Source organism: Lynx canadensis, chromosome F2 (assembly GCF_007474595.2).
Source record: "Lynx canadensis isolate LIC74 chromosome F2, mLynCan4.pri.v2, whole genome shotgun sequence".
Taxonomy (NCBI): Eukaryota; Metazoa; Chordata; class Mammalia; order Carnivora; family Felidae; genus Lynx; species Lynx canadensis.
Window position 1 is genome coordinate 6,937,127 of NC_044320.2, and position 20,455 is coordinate 6,957,581.

The following is a 20,455-nucleotide window of genomic DNA, read 5'->3' on the forward strand; positions in this document are numbered from 1 at the left end:
AACATGTAACTGAAACGGACAGAATCGAACTCGGTTCACTAAATCTTAATCATAGGGCAAAGGTATCCTCCAGACTGACAGTCTCAGGACCATTTCTTCCCTCAAGTGGAAGTATTTCTTATCCCAATTATAAAAGCTGCACCAAATCGCTGACCATTAAAATACGGAACCACGTAAAGCAGGAAACACACATATCCTAGCCTCTGGAGAACAACTGCTGTTGAGTCAAGTCATTGTTTTTTTCCAAATAAGTGTCCAAACGGGTTACCGTCAGCTTTCTAGGTCGCTCTTTTTTTTTTTTTTTTCCCACTCAACACGGTCACAGACCGCTTACCACAGCAGGAGGGCGTGTATTCGTGTGTCGTGCCACACGGAGGTGGATCTCATCTCAGCTCGAGGCTCATTCTCCAAGTGGTTCTTCCACCCCAGCACCACTCTGCCCGTGCCACGCCCTCTGCTCAAAGGAGCCCACCTCATCCTCGTCACTTCCTGTTCGAGCTCCGCAGCCCTCACGGGCCCACCCCACCCCATGCTCCGCTCCCCTCTCACTTTATCGCTAAATCTTCCGGAAGATCCGCACCTCTTCCTGAAAGTAACCTGTTGAGCCAAATAAAGCGGCTTCTGGTTTCGCAACTGCCCTCCGCCCTGTGTTTCCCAGTCACGGCCACCCCTCTACCTTGGCCCGTCTTGCTTCTGATTCTAGCCAGCTCGGCCAGCCCCCCCCAAGAGAGGCCACCTTAGGGAAGGCTTCTCTGAGGGTGTCAACATGACCCTCCCAGGGCACCCCAACACTAAACCTTGCACGCTGCGTTACAAACGTTGAGCTGTGCGACTGCGCTCCCCGCCAAACAGAAGGCCCCATGACAAAGAAACGTGTCTTAGTCACTTCTGTTTTCCCGGTACAGTAATTGGCTCACAGAAGACCCTCGATAAATATTAGATATGTGAATGGATGCACGGACCAAACGATGAATGAAACAGAGTAACAACAACAACAAAGGAACGTAAATCTAAAACGCAAAGCGTCTGTCGGTTCTTAAAGGCAGGGCACCCTGTTCCGATGGTGATTTGGCACTCACACCGCCTCTGGTCACTGCTCAGCACCAAGGGTAAGGGTTTACCCACCGAAAGACCCTGGACAACAGTTTCTACAGCTTTAAGTCTTAAAAAAAAAAAAAACAAAAACAAAAACATAAAGCACTGTTTACTCTGAGTTTCGCACTGCACAAGCTCTGCCATACGATGCAAGAGGGAAGGTGCTTCGGCTCTGAGTGCCAAAGACTCGCGTTCAGGGCTGTCCAGTGAAGCAGGAGAAGTGGTTCATTAAGAGAAAATGTTCAGCTGGCGGAAATCCTTTGATTAGATGGAGTTTCACAAGTAGCACTTCCGTCCTACCCGGAGGCTGAAGGTGTTCGGTCACCGGGGCCGCGCGTCAAGCTGGGCCGCCCCCAGAAGGCCAGACGGCCGGCCTCCTCCAGCCCAGTCTACCTGCTGACACCAGCGAGAAAGCCTTTTCTTAGAGCTGGTGCAAGTGCCACACTAGCCGTAAACGGAGGCCTGGCTTGAAACTCCTGTGCTCAGCTATGCTAAGCAGAAATCTCCTCCCTCGGCACTCTGAAAGCGGCGGGCTGCTAAGCAGCCAAGTCCGATGGCGGAAGTACTCGAAACAGTCTCTGCTCTGCGTCATATGCAGAAATCCTCATTTGTCTTCCCCCACTCTCATCCAAGCTGACAGCGAGATCTTATTTCATGTACTTTTATTCAACTCGCTCGTGTACAGCAAAGTATTAATTCCAGATTAATCATCTACTGGGCTATGAACTATTTGAAGACAGGGAGAGTCTGCTCATCGTTCTATCTACTGCGTATTGAGCACCTCGGGTATTGAGCACAATGGTCAATTTACAAAGGCTTCCATGAGCCATGTTTTGTTTAGTAATGAGTCTGCCTATGAAATGTCCGCAGCGTAGATTTCTCTTTACCAAAAATGTACATCCTCAGTCCTGCAGGTATGGCTGTGTAGGTTCCTAACAGGCTGACCATCTATACAGTTACAGATGTCATGTATATACATAATATATATGATATACATAAACGTATAGTATATATAATATAATGTAATATAATATAACATATAATATAATATTAGTTAACTATAAATTCTTCAACTCTAAACAAAGTACAAAAACCAATTATCTGACGCCTCTGGAGAATGACCAAAACAAGGGGATTCTGAAAGGGAGTCAAAGCTCGGAAGAAGGGAACAGCCTGGGCACATTTACTGATGTTAGAGTTTTTAGCCTGAATGGCAGAGTCTGAGGCAAGCACAGTGAGGAAATGCGAGGGAGGGATATGAGGAAAGACAGCCGGAGACGAGGAGCCTCCAAGTTTGTACAAAAATGCACCCAAATCTCTGGTAACCTGAGGACCATGTATGCCAAAAACAAACACAAAAGTCAAACTAAGGAAAGAACAGAACTGAGATCTGTATGTCACCCAACAAGTCTGCGGTCTTGGATCCAAAATTACCAACACTCCTCAAGAAACAGAACAGAATCCAGTGTTTTGACAAGATAACACTCAAAACACCCAGGATACAATCCAAAGTCACTCACATGCAAAAAGTTGTAACAATATGACTCATTATCAAGATAAAAGCTTATCAATTCAGGTCAAATACAAGATGACTAAGATTTTAGAACTGGAGACTTTAAAGCACCTATGTTAACTGTGCTCAATAACACAAAATAACGTTAACACCTCTAACAAATAAAAAGCAGAAAATCCCAGCAGAGAAATTTTTTTTACACACACATTTATATATGAATCAAATAATAAATTCTGAAACAGATCATTACAATACTTGATATAAAAAATTTATCTGATGGGCTTACCAGAAAAATAAAGACAACATAGGAGATAATCCATGAGTTTAAGATAAGGCAGTAGAAATCCAATCTGAAGAGTGGGGGATGGGATGGGGGAAACTATAATATAAAGAGGAAAACGCCACAGGAACCGTTTTGAGAATATCAAAAGGTTAAATACATATGTAACTGCTCTCCAAAGGTGGGGAGAGAAAGGGTCATAAAAAAGGCATTTAAAAAAATTATAGCTAAAATATTATGATGAAATGGACAAATCCCTTTGGGGGGGGGAAGAGAAAGATCACAAAAGATTAAAAAATTCTCATTAATGCCATAATTAACTATGAACTGAATTATGGGGTGCCTAGGTGGCTGACTTGAGCTCAGGTCATGATCTAACGGTTTGTGGGTTTGAGCTCCGCATTGGGCTCTGTGCTGACAGCTCAGAGCCTGGAGCCTGCCTCAGATTCTGTGTCTCCCTCTCTCTCTGCCACTCCCCTGCTCACACTGTTTCTCTCTCAAAAATATATAAACATTAAAAAAAAAAAAAAAAGACCCTGAATTCACCATCAAACTTCAGGCCCATATGGTTTCACTGCTGAATTCTATCAAATACTGAGGACAAAATAGCACCAAACTTATATTCTTTGGGAGTAGGAAGAGGAGAGGAGAGGAGAGGAGAGGAGAGGAGAGGAGAGGAGAGGAGAGGAGAGGAGAGGAGGGGAGAGGAGGGGAGGGGAGGGGAAGGAAGGGAAGGAAGAGAAGGAAGGGAAGGAAGGGAAGGAAGGGAAGGAAGGGAAGGAAGGGAAGGAAGGGAAGGAAGGGAAGGAAGGGAAGGAAGGGAAGGAAGGGAAGGAAGGGAAGGAAGGGAAGGAAGGGAAGGAAGGGAAGGAAGGGAAGGAAGGGAAGGAAGGGAAGGAAGGGAAGGAAGGGAAGGGAGAAAAATGAAAAGAAAGGAAAAGAACAAAAAGAAACAGAAAAAGAAAAAGAAAGGAGTACTTCTCACTTTATCAATCTGGCATAACACTAAGATCAAAATCTGATAAAGATGTTATATGTGAAAAAAATATATATAGGCCAGTATTGCTCATGAACACAGATGCACTTGAATCCAACAATATATAAAAGGGATAATAATAAGTAGGGTTTAACTCAGGAATGTAAAGGTGGTTTAATTTAGACGATCAATCAGTAAGATTCACTACATTAACAGTGTAATGGAATAACATTCTGTGTTCATTTCAATAGACAAAGAAAAGGCATTTAACAGAAGTCATCACCTACTCAGGATCAAATCTCTCAGCAAAACTAGCTAGAAGGGGACTCCCTCGACCTAACAAAAGGCATCTACAAAAACCCATGGCTGTTACCACTCTTAATGCTTTCTACTTTGGGAAAAAGGGAAGAAGGTCTAATCACACTACTTGTACTCAAGCATTAGACAGAGATACTAGCCAATACAATAATGAAAGCTAAATAAATACAAGCGTAAAAACTGGAAGGAAGGAAGGAAGGAAGGAAGGAAGGAAGGAAGGAAGGCAGGCAAGCATATCCTAAGGAATCTGTGAAACAACTCACTAAAACAAGTGAATTCAGCAAGGTAGCAGAATACAAGGTCAACTTACAAAGTTTTATACTAGAAGGTTAAAAATTAGAAAACAAAATTTTAAAATATTCATTTTACAATAGTATCAAAAAACATATTTAAGAATAAATTAAAAAACAAGTAAGACCTTTATCTTGAAAGGTACAAAATGCTGCTGATAGAAATTAAAAATCTACAAATGGAAAGATATACCATCTCAAGGAAGAGAAGATTCAATGTTGCTAACATGTCATATCTCCATAAATTAATCCACAGATACCGTGCAGCTGCAATCATTATCCCAGCAGAGTCTTTTGTGAAAATTAATGAAATAATTCTTAACCTTACGTGGAATTGCAAAGGACCTATATCTGAGCTATCCTGAAAAAAGAAGGACGAAGTTGAACAGGCCACATCACTTAACTTCGCGTCTTATTACAAAAAGCTACAGTGACGGAGACAGTATGGAAGTGGTGTAAGGATCCATGAACAGATGATCGACGTGAAAAAGACACTGCACACAAAAGACTCTCGCTTACGTAGTCCTATGATTTTCATCAAAGGTCCCAACACAGTCAGTGGGAGGAAAGCATCTCTCAAACAACGGTACTGGAAAACCAGATATCCGTATGGAGAGAACTTCTGACCTTTTAGTATCACAACATACACATAATTTCCGATGTACCACAGACCTAAAACTAAAAGCTATAATGGTAAAGCTTTTAGAGGAAACACAGGAGACAAGATTTATAGCTTCAAGACAACGCTAACATTCCTTTGAGGTCGCCAATTTGTTAGTTCACAGAAGGTAATAATCATAAAAGAAAAGAAAAAACCTGATATACTAGACATCATCAAATTAATAACTTCTGCTGCTCACAAGACACTAGGAAGACTATAACAGGAAAGCCACAGACTGAGCCAAATACTCACGAAACATGTCTAACAAAAGGCTTATATCCAGGACATATACGAAAGCTCCTACAACTCAATGATGAGAACACATGCATCCCATTTACAAACAGGCAAAGGACTCAAAAAGACACTTCAAAACAGAAGATGCGTGGGGGTGCCAGGGTGGCTCAGTCAATTAAGTGTCCCACTCTTGATCTCAGCTCAGGTCATGATCTTATGGTTCGTGGGATCAGGCCCCACACAGGCTCTGCACTGACAGCGGGGAGGGAGCCTGCTTGGGATTCTCTCTCTCCCTCTCTCTCTGCCCCTCCCCTGCTCACACGTTCTCTCTCTCAAAATAAATAAACATGAAGAAAACAAAAAGATACGTGAATGGCCAGTAGGTACGTGAAATGCACACATCATCATTAATATCAGGGAAATGCATATTAACACCACAAGAAAATACCAATATACAATGAGGACGGTTAAAATTCAACAGATTGAGAACATCAGACACTGATGACGACACAGAGCCACCACACCTGGCTGGCACTGTTCCTGGAAATGTAACAAGGTACAATCACTTTGGGAAAAAGTATGGCAATTTCTTGTAAAATTAAGTGCACAGTAATTTAAATCTTAAGTATTTCCTTGAAATAAAAACATATCGTCACAAAATGTATGAAAACCTGTATGAAAATATTCACAGCAATTTAATCTATAATTCATTTGCAACGAATAAGTAAATTGTGGCATATTCAAGTAACGGGACTACTATTCGGCAATCAAAAGAAATGAACTACTGATGTATACAAACAGTAGGCATAAATCATGTAGTACATGAACTCTCAAAAGAAAGAAAAACAGGATGAAAAGAGTATCAACGTTATCAAGTCATGCCCAATCTAAAATGATCAAGATTTCAGAATCAAAGAGAGACTTTAAAGCACCTATCATAATCATGCTGAATAACACAACATTTGCAATACACGAAAAATAGAATATTTTTCTAGAACAGAGTAGATAATATTTTGAACATTTATGTGTTTAAACCCTATGCTAAGCATTTACTATGGATAATCTTATTTAATTCTTAACAATCCAGCCTCTTACAAATGAAGAAGCTAAAGTCGAAAAATTAGTTCTGTAGGTCATCCAAAGTCACATCACTAGTATGACTCAGAAACACGCCTTAGGGCTCCTTAACTCACACTAAAGTCAAACAGAAAAGATAAGATCACTAAATAAGTTTCTCATTAACTTTACAAGTACCTCTGTGCTGGTGTGAGGTGAAGGAGGGCTACGCTAAGGGAAGACACCTCAAGAAAATATCAAACAATACAAATTAAACACCTGCTCCCTTGGGATTAGGCATACCACACCTGCAGACCTCACTGTCTTACCTTAGGGAACTGCTTTACAGGAATTAACACTTTCTGTCCCAGCTTCATGTTCTTATTAATCACCACATCGATGTACTTTTCTTCGTCCTTGCCTTCTCCTTTCTGAAACTTTTCTATTTCTGTGGAGGAAAAAAGATAACCATGAAGTATGTGACTTAAACCCCAGAGGCTGAGAGTTCTCACTAGCTCTACTGCGGCATGAAATCAAAGACAGAAATACGGACCATCAGATCAATATGAGTTTTTCAAGTGACGACACGTTCCCCATTTTACCAATCGTTCCTCACCAGTACAGCAAGAAAAAGGCATAAACCATGGCTCTGACAAGTCCAATCTCAACAGCCCATGCTAATGAAGGAAGCAAAACGAACCAGTTATAAAACAGACACAAACAAAACGAAATTTCTTGGGGCCTTCTGGAATCCTAGACAGAGGCTGCTCAAATAGCTAAGAAAAGCCAGAGGGTATTCTCCGTTCAGTGTTACAAGGATATGACTCCCTATTTATCAGCTCCTCCTGGCTCTCCAAGGCTCACACCAGCAGGAACTGATTCTTTCAGATGGCATTAAAAGCCCTAGACAGCTTCTGTCAGTTGACGTCCCCAACCAAATCTACCCTCTTCATAAGTGACACGGATCAACTATCCACTCAGGTCTTCCCTAATGTTCCTTTCTCTACCTATAACGCTATTATTTCAATTTCATACATCTCCTTCAAGATTCAGCCACATCAAACACTATTTTTTATGTGTGACTATCCCTTTCACCAATGGGGCAGGAGGGGAAGAACCAGTCACTTCCACCTCGATACTCACAAAACACTTTACGTACAACTCTACTGTAACTCCTAGACGACAAGAAAATGCGGTTCCTCCATACTGTATCTCTGTTACAGACGATGTTTGTGCCCCCCATTCATATGTTGCAATCCTCACCCCGGATGTGATGGTCTTAGAAGATGGGGCTCTAGGGAAGTGATCAAATCAGGAGGGTGGCGCCCTCATGAAAAGGATTAGTGCCTTGTAAAAAAGAGCCCCCACACCTCTTTCACCCCCACCGCCACATGAGGACACGGCAAGAAAACTGCCATCTATGAACCAGGAAGTGAGCCCTCACATGACACTGAATCTACAGGCATGTTGATCTCGGACTTCCAGCTTCTAGAACTGTGAGAAAGAAACTTGTGCCGTGTCCACGCTCCCCAGCCTACGGTATTCTGCTATACATCCCAAGTGGACCAAGACATTCTCCCACTGGAACATAAATTTTACATAAAAGTCTGTTTCTTCCTTCAACGAATGTCTACCACAAAGCACACACTCTGCGTACCTTCTAGATCTTGGAAAATACCAGTATGCGGTTTCCGCTCATTGCTGCCTGTAGCGTTTGGCTGCTTCAGAAGAACACCAACAGGTGCTTGAACGAGCGCTGGCTGAGTGGGTACGCGCACTGTTCCCCCCACAGGCCGGGCACAACCTACCCAGCACGGAGAAGGTCCAAAGACGGCGTTGGTAGCACAAAGGGCACACACCTTCGTTCGTTTTGCTTGCGGGGCTAGGAATACCAGTATTTAAAACAGGCCACAGTCAAGACATAATTCAATCCTCAGGCAAACAGGAAGCTCAGAAAGGTTACTTTGCTAATAATAAACGATAAAGGTAGGATTTCTCTCCAGGTTTGTCTAACTAGAAAGACAGTGTGCCACTGCAGGCTTGCCCACCACATTTTCTGTCATTTGAGACAGAAAATAAGATTTTCATGGCACCTCAGGAGAAAAGGAGGATCTGCTTACATCTGGAGGCTGCCGTCACCACTGAGGAGCCGGGTGGCAGGGACGCCTCCTCGCGGTAATTGTCCATCCACCTACCCCTTCATTCCGTTCATTAGCACTAACCCCCCAGCTGTCTTACTTGTATTCAGAGCTAGACCTGATCTCTCGCCTCCACGGTGACAGTCTTGACACCTATCACGACAGTTCTGAATAAGGTCCTCCTCACCATTTTAACAAGTGTCAGAATAATCGTTCCTTAACAATGCACGGTAGAAAGTCAGTGTATATGTGGGACGCAATGAAAAATATATATCTGGCCTTTGTCCCAAGTTCCTGGCACAGACCTCCTAAAACCCTACAAACTTCCTGAGTGATAGGAGTGCATTTTATCATTCCTAACAAGCCCCTTTCAGACATACCTGCCTTTACGCTAACGAGATGACTCTTGGAGGAAAAGGGGGCTGCTTGCCAGAAAAGCCAACCATGTGGAAAAACAAGCAAGGGCCAAGCTGGCACGTCCAGCACTCCCACCTGTGGGGACAGAAGAGGAGCTAGAAATGGAGTTCGATCACCAATGACCAATGATTTAATCAACTGTGTCCGCATCACGAAAACTGTAAAGCCCCCTCAACAACAGAATCCGGGGAGCTTCCTGGCTGGTGAACACAACCACGTGCTGGGAGGGTGGTGTGCCTACAGAGGACACGGGAGCTCCAAGCGCTTCCCCCAACATCTTGCCCTGGATCCCCTCCTTCTGTTTGGCTGTTCCCGACTTGTAGCCTTTAGAACAAACCATAACGGTGAGTAAAATGCTTTCTTGAGAATCCTGTGACTCACTCTAGCGAATTACCCGACCTGAAGACAGGTCACGGAACCCCCAAACTTGCGGCTCGTCAGACGGCAGTGTGGGTGGCCCGGGCACCCCACCTGCAGCTGACCTCTGAAGTGGGGTGGCCTTGTGGGATGCGGGCCTCACTCTGCGGGGTCTGCCCTACCTCCAGGAGTCGGTGTCAGCACTGAATTGGATCGAATTGCTGGACACGCAGCTGGTGCTGGAGAATTGACTGGTGTCAGGAAACCCCATACGACAGGGATTAATAAGGTGGTGGGGAGGAAGATGGGGGCAAGCAGGAAAAGTCCTGAAGACAAAAAGAACGACTGAGAGAAAGGAAAAGACGTCAGCTCTGCAGCTTCTGACCAAGGCGTCCAAGAATCAAGATTAATACGAAGCCTCCAAATAAACTAATGGATTATTTTGTCTGCTTTCTTGTGTTATCCTAGGTTTTGATCCTGGAAAATGACTCAAAACAGAATCTGTATGGGAACAATGTGCATGAAAATAGACGGGCGTGAAATGCAAAGACGTGCTTAGATAATCCTTGTTAACTGCTGTTGAGAAAACCTTTTAAGAGTACTTTTGACTTTCTTCTCTAAAAGTACAATATATACATGGTAAAAATTTAAAAGGGTGCAACAGGATATAAACTTAAAAGAAAAGGTTTCTCCTATACCAATACTCCAGAAGTAACGATTATAACAATTTTATATACTCTTCCAGAAGTTTTCCACAAATAAACACATATGCATATGCCCATATGCACACACACGCGCACACATATGCACATACATGTGCGTGCGCACGCACACGCACATGGGGTTTGGAAACTAGAACTACTGGTGGAAATAAGCTAACCTAGTTTTGTTTTCCTCAGTAAAGAACAATAAGTCACACTTTATCTGCTCCATCGAGTATAACAATTCAAGACTTCAGCTTTAATTAGAAGAAAATTCATTCCACATTTTTACTTATGCATTTATGGTATAATTGGAAACGCCTTTAGCATAAAAGATTCAACAAAATTAGATATACTGCAACTTTGTAGAAAGAAAACAAAAAACATTTAATGAACATAAATGTTCATTAATATAAGTGTAATTACCTGTTTTTTTAAATATTTATTTTTGAGAGGGAGAGAAAGAGGGAGAGGGAGACAGAGCATGAGTGGGGGAGGGGCAGGGAGAGATGGGGAAACACAGAATCTTAAGCAGACTCTGCACTGTCAGCACAGAGCCGGACACAGGGCTCAAACTCAACGAACCCTAAGATCATGACCTGAGCTGAAGTCAGACATTTAACCGGCTGAGCCACCCAGGTGCCCCGTAATTACCTATTTTCAAATAACCCTGTATTTTTATGATTTGTGAAAACTTATTAAGCATAATATATAATTCCATAATCAACATTCAAATGTTATTCCTTGCATCAATGATATGAAACAATTTAAGTACCACGTAAAATCATAAAGGTTAAAAAATTAGAAAAAAATTATTTGAGATACACCTATGACTTTGAAAAGGCAAATAAAAATTTAAAAAATATATGCTACGTAATTTCCTTCTCTAGACAGTCAACTCTGAAAATCTTATGTTGCTAAAATATCTTGCTACCTTAAGTAAGCTTTGAATTATGTTAATATACAATATTTCACTGTTTAAGACTTATCTGAAAATTGTTGAAGCCTGATGCCACACCACATGCATGCTGGTCTCCAGGTAGTGGAACTAAAACACCACACAGCAATAGAAGCAGCCAAATCCCGTGCCTGGGGTCAAACACACCTCACTTAAATCATGGCCACTATACTTGTCCAAAGCCCTCCAGCTACCAAATTCAAATTGCGCGTGCACGCGCACGCGCGTGTGTGTGTGTGTGTGTGTGTGTTTTCTAGGCACTATTCATTCAATCAACAAGTCTCGGGTTTTCCAGTTGATTGAGGATTATAATAAGTAGTTTGATGTTTTCATGAAAAATCATGAAATTACATTTAATAAACAATGCAAAAAAAAAAAAGGCAGGGGTATTGTATGTGATCTATGAAATCATGGAACAGCTTTCTGGTATTTATGCCTGTCCCTAACTGGGAGTTTTATTTTCCAAAACCCAAGTGACCACCTCACTGATCTTCTCTAGGGAAGGGAAGAGAACATAGCTGACACCACCAAGGTGGACATAACCTTTTAATTGTAGCCAGTGAAGACCAACCATAGAGAAAATCTAATCAGGTTTCTGAGGTGGAATGCATGGGGGACTTGACTTTCACTAATCCCCAGATTACATTTGTTACCACACAGTTCGATGTACCAATGCCATCTCCCAGCTCAGAAACAATAAGCAAATGTGTGATTAGGTTTTCGATGATGTAGGGGATTAAAATGTTATCTTTTCAAATGTTTGACATCAAATTTCTGTCAGCCCAGAAATCTAGCATCAGTTAGAATGTCTTTTTTATTTGTTCATTTCTTTTTTTGTGTTTTTGCCTTGGGCTAATACAGAGCTTCCTAAGCAATGGCCACTTACCTTTCTATTTTAACCCACCAAATACAGTAAAATCTACTAATCCTCTAAAAAACAGCCAAATAATCTTTGGATTTACATAAGTTACATTTTCAATATTTATTTAAAACATTAAAAATGTTGAGCACTGTAAATTTTCATTAAAAAATGCTTAAATTCTCTCATAGAATCAAGCACATCTAAATTGATACTTTCCTTCTTCTGAGCAACTCCATTTCTGTGAATTCACCCTACAGATATACTTAGATAAGTGTAAAATATTATGTGCGAAGCTATCCATTTTGGCATCGTCTCTAACAGCAAAGCACTGATGATCATCTAACTGTGTATCAATGGGAGAAGCCTGGTTTCAGAAGCTAGGATAAACCCACAGTATGAAACAGCGTACAGCTACTTTACAAGAGCAAGAACAGAAAAAGATCTCCACCAGATACACTGTTCAGTGTGGTTGCGTGCACACGTGCGTACACACACACACACACACACACACACACACACACACGGGATCAAACAGTCTAAGAATATATGTTCATATTCACAGAAAATGTCTCCCTACTTATACATAAGAAACTAGCAACAGTGGTAGCCTAGCGGACATGAGAGAATGCACTGGACAGTAAATAGGGAACAGGATACTTTTCACTGTATCTTTTACGTTATTTAAAATTTTTGAAAAATGAGGGGTGCCTGGGTGGCTCAGTCGGTTAAGCGTCCGACTTCAGCTCAGGTCACGATCTCGCGGTCGGTGAGTTGGAGCCCCGCATCGGGCTCTGGGCTGATGGCTCAGAGCCTGGAGCCTGCTTCCGATTCTGTGTCTCCCTCTCTCTTTGCCCCTCCCCCGTTCATGCTCTGTCTCTCTCTGTCTCAAAAATAAATAAACATTAAAAAATAAATAAAATAAAATAAAATAAAATAAAATAAAATAAAATAAAATATTTGAAAAATGAATTTTTCACCAATTCAATTTTACAAAGAATTAAATTTTTAAACGTTTAAAAAATTTTAAAGACTAACAGAATAGAACAAAAATGTATACAGAAATGGCCATGCTTGTATTCTGCATCTTGGCTAGTAATCCAGAGTTTTACTCTCTCTTGACCATTCACTTTAGGTTCTTGATTCAAGAATTATTTTACTGAAACTAATGGGGAATTTACCCGGGCTGCTTACCTCACTTGAAGCAACAGATATATTTCTGAAAATTACATGTAAAACATTTTATTTTGAGAATCTAGTAATATTTTAGAAGCAATGAGGTTCACTTGGGTGGGCAATGAAGACTGGTATCTACCCAAAAACTCCTGACTGAGTTCTGACACACTGAGGAAATTGTAGGAGGTGCTAGGAACAGAGTATAGAGAATGTGTGGCACGGGAACGGACACATTTAATATCACGTACACAGTGCTACAGAGAAGGGACTAATAGCTGCGGAATTTGGAAGATCACTCGAAAAGCGAACAAATATGTGCTAAAGGATAAGGAATGGAGTTTGTCAGACAAAGAAATGATGAATTGCTCAGTGAAGGTAAGTAACCCTGTGTAACACCAGTTCACATTCACCCATTCAATTAGTCAGACTGTACAGTTGATAGATGGAGTTTACCACAACAGAATAACCTATTTTTCCCCTTTCTCTTCTAACGATACAAAATGGAACAGTTCAGGCGAGTAATGATGACAAGATCCTGCAATCACAGAGCCCATCAGGGAACAAGCTTAGGCACGAACTCAATTTCCTGACCCCACGTCCTGGGTTCCTGCAGAAAGACTGAACAGGTGCAGGGTGAGAAAAGGGGTCATTCTCTTGGACCAACACAGAGAAGAAGTGAGGACAAAAGCATGAAAAGGCAGGCCAGGCTCTTAAGGTCAAAACTGAGATCCTAACAGTTCGGCAACAACAGGCAGCTACTCAAAGTTGTTAGCTGGGAGTGGCGTGAAGGGAGACATCCTTAGGGAAAGGTGATCTGGCAGCTCAGGACCAAATGAAATGGATGTGATACAGGGAGGGAGAGGGAGAGGGAGAGGGAGACAGGGGGAGAGGGAGAAGGAGAGGGAGAGGGAGAGTGGGGGAGAGGGAGAAGGAGAGGGAGAGGGAGAGTGGGGGAGAGGGAAAGAGGGAGAGAGAGAGAAAGTTCTGAAACATAGCTAGATAATAAAACAGTCTGTCGGGATGAACAAACGTGGGACTGCACCAGACAGTTTATTTTTAGTTGATGTGGACCTCAGAGGGCTGAGAAAGCCATCAGAGGCAAGGCGAAGCCTTCCTATTTAGAGAAAGCGTCAAGCCTACTGAATACCCAATCAGAGAAAACACACAGGGACATATCCATGCTCCTGACCCTTCTGTATTCTTCATCCCATGACACCCGCCTCTGGCCACAGATCCTAAAGCACCATGCCCACCCTGCCATATGGAGGCTTCTGAACTTGCTCTCCCAAGACTGGAACACGCTGCAAACACGCTGTTTGCCCTGCAGTGTCTTCTCTCCGGTGTCTCTACTTGGACTCTACTTCCTAGAAAGGCTGTCCTTGAATTCCGACTCTAGTTCATCAAGAAAACACAGCGCTGTGGCATGATGTTCACCATGGCTCTAACCTCCCGCTCAACGTCTGTCTTCTCCAGTAGACTGTCAGTCCCCCCTCTTTTGGTCCCTTTCATAGTGCCGGCCATGTGGCGAGGCCCCCAGGTACACGCTGTAAGAAAAGACGCTGAAAAGGACGCATCATTACAAACATACATGCTTATAGCCTGACTCTCACTTAGTCTTTTCACTGCTTTATCTCACGTGATCCTGACACTATTCCAGAATTGGTGAGCGTTATTCACATTTCACATGAGACAACTTTGAAAATATGTTTCTGAAAGTCACCGAGTTTGCAAGCAACATTACTGAGACTCAAACCCAGGATTCTGAATGTGGGACCCTTTCCCAATATATTCCACCAACAGGTCATTAAAACGTTTTGTCTAGCTAACAACCCTATCAAGCCTGTCCGTGCTTCTACAAAGGAAAAAACGCATTCTCTACAAAACAGGTCAATGAAAGACTGTGTTAATGAGTCCATCCGTCCCTATGCTGAGCCCGTGCGGAATTTCTTCTAGTGTCAGAAACTGTCAGCTAGAAACCCTGAGACTCTGCAACTGTGCCTATTCCTAGAGCCTCTGTTCTTTTCCTGGGTGAATGATCCAAGAAACAGGATTGCAAAGGGAAACATGTGGCATTCAAACTAAGTAATCTGAAGAGGGTTTAACTAAAGGCCTATACATACAGGTGCAGAGAACCTAAAATAATAGCAACAAAGAATGGCATCGTATTCTGGGGTTAGTTAGGAAGGGAGCTGTTATTGCCCTAAGACATGAAGCACGAAGGGGCAAAGAGAGGCAGAGAGAGAGAGAGACTAGAGGGTGAGGACAGCCTGATGGGTCACAGAGGGAAGCAGGTGGTAACCTAACAGGGAGGAAGTCAAAGGCAACAAGCACTCTGACCTCACTTCTCCCTCCTGACAATCTGCTGCTGGAAACCTTCTGGGCAGGCACTGACCTGGGGGTGGGTGGGGCTGCTCAGACAACCCTCCCATCATCCGTCAGTCTGTCGTATCAGCCTCCTGGGCACAGGGCAGGGCGGAGAGGGTGGAAAGAGACCTGGTAAGGCGAAAGGCAGTGCTCCAGCTCTAGATCTTTGGTAAACCAAAGGAGTCTTTAAAGAGTTTCTGGCACCTCCTCTACATGCAATGCCTTCCACGTGAGCTCACCACTCGTGATACTATGCAAGAAAATACTGGAAAAGTAACGAAAGCTGTTTTAGAGGTCACTTATACCAGTACTAATTATTATCATTACTTTGGTGACAATGATTCAGCAAGTACAGGGCACTGTGTGTGACTTACAGTCTCTCTCTAGTGTGCCATATCTATGGTCTATCACGTCCATTTTACAGAAGAAGACCCTGAATATTCAAACGCTTCACAAGCTTGGGGCGCCTGGGTGGCTCAGTCGGTTGAGCATCCAGCGTCGGCTCAGGTCACGATCTCACAGCTCGTGAGTTCAAGCCCCACGTCGGGCTCTGTGCTGACAGCTCAGAGCCTGGAGCCTGCTTCGGATTCTGTGTCTCCCTCTCTCTCTGCCCCAACCCACTCTCATTCTGTCTCTGTCTCTCTCAAAAATAAGTAAACATTAAAATAAATAAATAAATAAATAAATAAATAAATAAACAAACAAACAAATGCTTAACAAGCTTGCCAAAAGTTAGTTAATAAGTAGTTCAGGATCAACATCAAAGTCTCTCTAATGTCAAACCCCATCTTACTAGTTGTTTAAAAGCTACTTAGTAAAATATCATTTCAAAGGTTCATAAAGGTCATAGGCCAATAGCACCAATCAGCCTGCACAATAAAGTACTAGTGGGGACAGAAGTTCAGTCAGTAGATGCCCCCTTCCAAGCACCTTGACCCTGAATGAACTGATCAGAGGACAGGGCTCTGCCTGGATCGGTAGTAATGAGAAGCCCCCACATGGGAGAGTAACTACATGCTCAACATTCAGAAATCTATTTCAAAATAATACAACCTCCCAGCTGGAGGATTTAAATTGATCTTAAAAGATATATAAACGGTGTTCAAAGCCACTGTAAATTCTATCTGACAGATTACTAAAACGTTAACTGTGGCTGCTGGTCTGAAAAGAAATTTTTTAACCTCCACCGTGACAAATGTTTTCACTAAGGAATTATTTTATTTAAGCAATCCAAACCTAACTGAATACCTATTAGATTCAAACAAGAGTTGAATACACTAAAACCTGCCCAGGCTAGACTGATTCACACAGCTCGCGATCTTGCAAACAATCTTCCATAAACAGAAATAAATGGCGTAACAGGGCAGAGATGCATATCGCTACCTAATAAGGATGAATAGACCCATCAGAAATACACATACATATACCATCCAGGAGGTGGGACACAGTTGATACTCTACATATTAAGAACGCGTGGACGTACATAAACTTTTATAAAGATGGAGCAAATACTTACGCACAACGCTCCTTAAATATACGCACAACACATAGGATTAAAACACACACACAAAGAAAGGAAAGTCAAATTCCTCCAGGAAGGAGGAAAGGGTTGATAAAGAGGGAGGAGGGAAGGCATTAATTCCACCCATCATGGATAATTTAACAAAAATGTAACGATAATATCGGCAGCGGGAATGTACTTACTGTCCTCCAGATATTTAATTAATCCTTGTAACACTGCAGCAAAGTAGCTCTCCTCTTCACTGTACAGAAAGGGAGCTGCTTGGAAACATCCAGGGACTCAACTGAGGCCCCACAGTCAGCCCAGATCCAGGACCCCAACAGCGGTTCTCTATTCCTAAAGCTATGCTCCCTCCAGCTTCTCGGTACTACTGTAACACGGGGATCTTGATTTGGAGTGACAAAAAAAATGTTTTGGATTATTTCATTTTTGCAGAAACTCACCAAGCTACTGAAGTATCAAAAGAAATAGTGTTTATCACGCTGCTTTAAAAACTGTAACACACAGAACAGAGGCCAGTCCCACTCACTTCATAACGGTGTTTAATTTGTAATGATTTATTAACACGTATCTCATTACAGAGGGATTTCGAAAAGAATCTATGAAGGCTATAGGATTCTAAAGAATCAAACCCACATAACTAAAAAATTCTGAGCACTACTCAGAATTATTACAAAAATTTTGTCAATTTTTTTTTTTTTTTTTAAGGAAAAGAAATGATCATTCAATGCCTCAAAGGGAAAGGCTCAAAGCCCTCCAGAAATAAGTAGGTTAACTGGATTCTGGTACTAAATTCTAACAATTTTCAAAATAAACTTCTACCTGCCAAAGGTTTTTTTTGCCCCACAATTTTAAAACAATAAAGACCACAGAATGAAAACTGGAGACGAGACGTTCCCTAAAACTGGTAGGAGGTGTCTACCAAGTTGGAGAGCTACTTCTCTTAGACGCTACGCTGGAGGCTTTACACACGTCTTGTCCTCATGACTCCTCAGAGTGATGCGGCAGAAATCAGAGTCCCCTTTCCTCTTGTACCTAGTAAGTGGCAGAGCCGACACCAGACTTCAGGATTACGGGCTCTCGAAGGTTTTGTTTCTTCTCAAGTCACCACACGACTTTGGCTTCCAAACCGAACAGAATGTCCCAAGCCCACAGGTGAACACATAACTTCCACCTCCACCAACTCAACAGAATTCTACAGGAAGAGTCGGTCGACTGCATTTATTGAATATCCACTGTTGATTAAGAAATGTAATGGAAGCGACAGAGGAAGTTAAAGACGTAACAAACGTACAACAGTGCAAACTAATTCCCAGGGGGCTGTCATGCGGAGGGGTGGGGACCACCAAGGCCGGGGCTCAGCTTCGCCCAGGGTCTCGCCGGTTCTGATGGTGATATTGGCAAAGGTCTCTTCTACTGACCCGTTTTCGTATCTGGTAGTAAGGAGAGTTCAGAAGTAAGTATTTATTGGCTCTGGCTGCAAGGAATGGTTCAGCTTCCACTTACATCATCCAGATAAGGCAGGCGGGTCGATGGACCCGGAAGGTGCCGAGAGAAAGCGGCGAGGAGCTCCCACCTTCCCAGACACACCGACCCCGTGGCCATTCCAAATGCTTCAGTGCCACCCTCCGTACAACCCAACACGCTCGTCAAATCAAGATCCGATAAACCCACAGACTAAAGGAAGAAAACACTGCATGAAGTTAATTCACGGTTTAAGTTGGTAACTACTGAAAGGAGGGATGGGAATAACCACCAAAGGTTGAAAAAAGGAGTATCTACTTTTTAGTTATACCTGCCTGAGGGTGACACCGCATTTCTCACTTTTAATTGCAAACATCATTAAGCATACTGCAAAAGACCAGCCATCTTAAACAATTATCAGGCTCCAGAGGTCACCAATTAGAACCCTGCAAGGATTTGAATTAAAAAAGGTTTTATGATTAGGTGAAGTAATGATCCAAGAAAGAGATTAGTTCTGTTCCGACTGTACTCATTATAAAACCCATTTCCTTTGTGTGAAGATTCAGTGTCTTTCTCATTTATCCTGCTGGCATTACCACACTTGGAGATAGAAATATGACTGCACTAATGATATCCTATAACAACCATATAACGCAAGCATTTTGCTCTCTATTACCTTCATATCTAATAAGATTACCAATGAATATTTTCTATTGGTTAGATACCAAAATACAGACGCTAGGGCTATGACAGACTACCTGAATAAATTCAAAGTAGGATATAATCATGCAATGGCTGTAGATAACATTTTAGGTCAGTCTCATAATCATTCTCAGTCCCTATTGGTGCAGCAAAAAGATCAGAGTAGTGGGGGAAAATAATCCTTAAGGCTTTAAATCATATTTTTTCATATGCTGATACAGGGTCACTTTTATAAAAGAACACTAAAAATAAACAGCACGACAAGGGTGGCAACTAGATCCCAAAGAACACACCTGCTCTGATGTAAAAGGCATTTCAACAAAACTACAAGGGATCTGCTACAATAATGAGCGTGGCTACAATAAACAAACACAAAACCAAAACAAAACCCCACAGCTTAATATAATACAAAACATACAAGATGCCTAAAAATGCCATACTTCCCTCATAACTCAATGTTCTTCTAAGCTACCTGAAAAGTGCCAAACAGGCATAAAACACTTTTTGAAGAGTGCAATTTTTTTTAAACAAAATACAATTATAACAGAGATAAAAAATTTTGTCACTCAGATTTAATCATCCCAGGAAGGAGGGACATTGATAAAAAATCAATTTGTAAACACTTTAACAGCCACAGCTTCTGAGGACAGGAAAAGCCAACACAGATACACACAGTTACTGAAAACGAGGACAACGTTCCCATGCCAACTTAAAGCTGGGAGAGTGACCCTCTACACTGTGTCCGTGGCTTCTCCTTATGAGTCGGAGGCCCTCTCTTCACAGTGGACGTTCTCACTAGGAGTTTTCTTACAAGTATTTGTCAAGCTGGGAACAGACCCTCACATTCTAACCAAAATATGCATTAAAATCATCTAGGGATCTTACAAAAACCAACTACACTACGGCCAGTCAATAGTATTTGTCTGTTTTCACTCTGACCTTCAACATAAAGAATATAGTTAAGCAATTATGCAGGCTAGTGGGTTCTACCTGTCAAATCTCCTGACAACTGGCTGATTTACTTTAAGGCTGAGTATACAGATTACTCGTTACTTGACAGAACCGCCCCACATGGCCGTCTGGGCAAGTGAGGCAGAACCCCAGGATACGGACAGGGCTTACTTGGACGAAAGTCTGGCAATAAGTATCCTAGGTTGACGTCTGACTGTCTTCTTTCCTCTTTTCCTCAACACAGGAGGAGGGATAATTTGTTGCTCTATTCGACGAACGAGCAAGAAACCAAGATGAGAACACCAAAGGCCAACAGCATAGCTACGAGTCCAGAGGAAGTGTTCTCTTCGACCAGTTTCGAGAATCCACCAGTCTATATGGCAACTATGGGCCACAATACATAAAAGATAATGCAGTGTGACT

General features: G+C 42.3%; 1 protein-coding gene across 1 annotated transcript in view; it reads right to left on the reverse strand.

Annotated features, from left to right (window-relative positions):
* Positions 1 to 8,610, reverse strand: part of KHDRBS3 (KH RNA binding domain containing, signal transduction associated 3) — a 127,777-nt gene extending 119,167 nt beyond the window's left edge. Inside the window, exons 1-3 of the mRNA XM_032591973.1 lie at positions 8,544 to 8,610; positions 8,081 to 8,227; positions 6,753 to 6,871 (exon numbers count right to left, since the gene is read on the reverse strand). Coding sequence (XP_032447864.1) covers positions 6,753 to 6,871; positions 8,081 to 8,227; positions 8,544 to 8,610 — 333 coding nt within the window. The remainder of the gene's footprint in view (positions 1 to 6,752; positions 6,872 to 8,080; positions 8,228 to 8,543) is intronic.
* Positions 8,611 to 20,455: the final 11,845 nt, after the last annotated feature.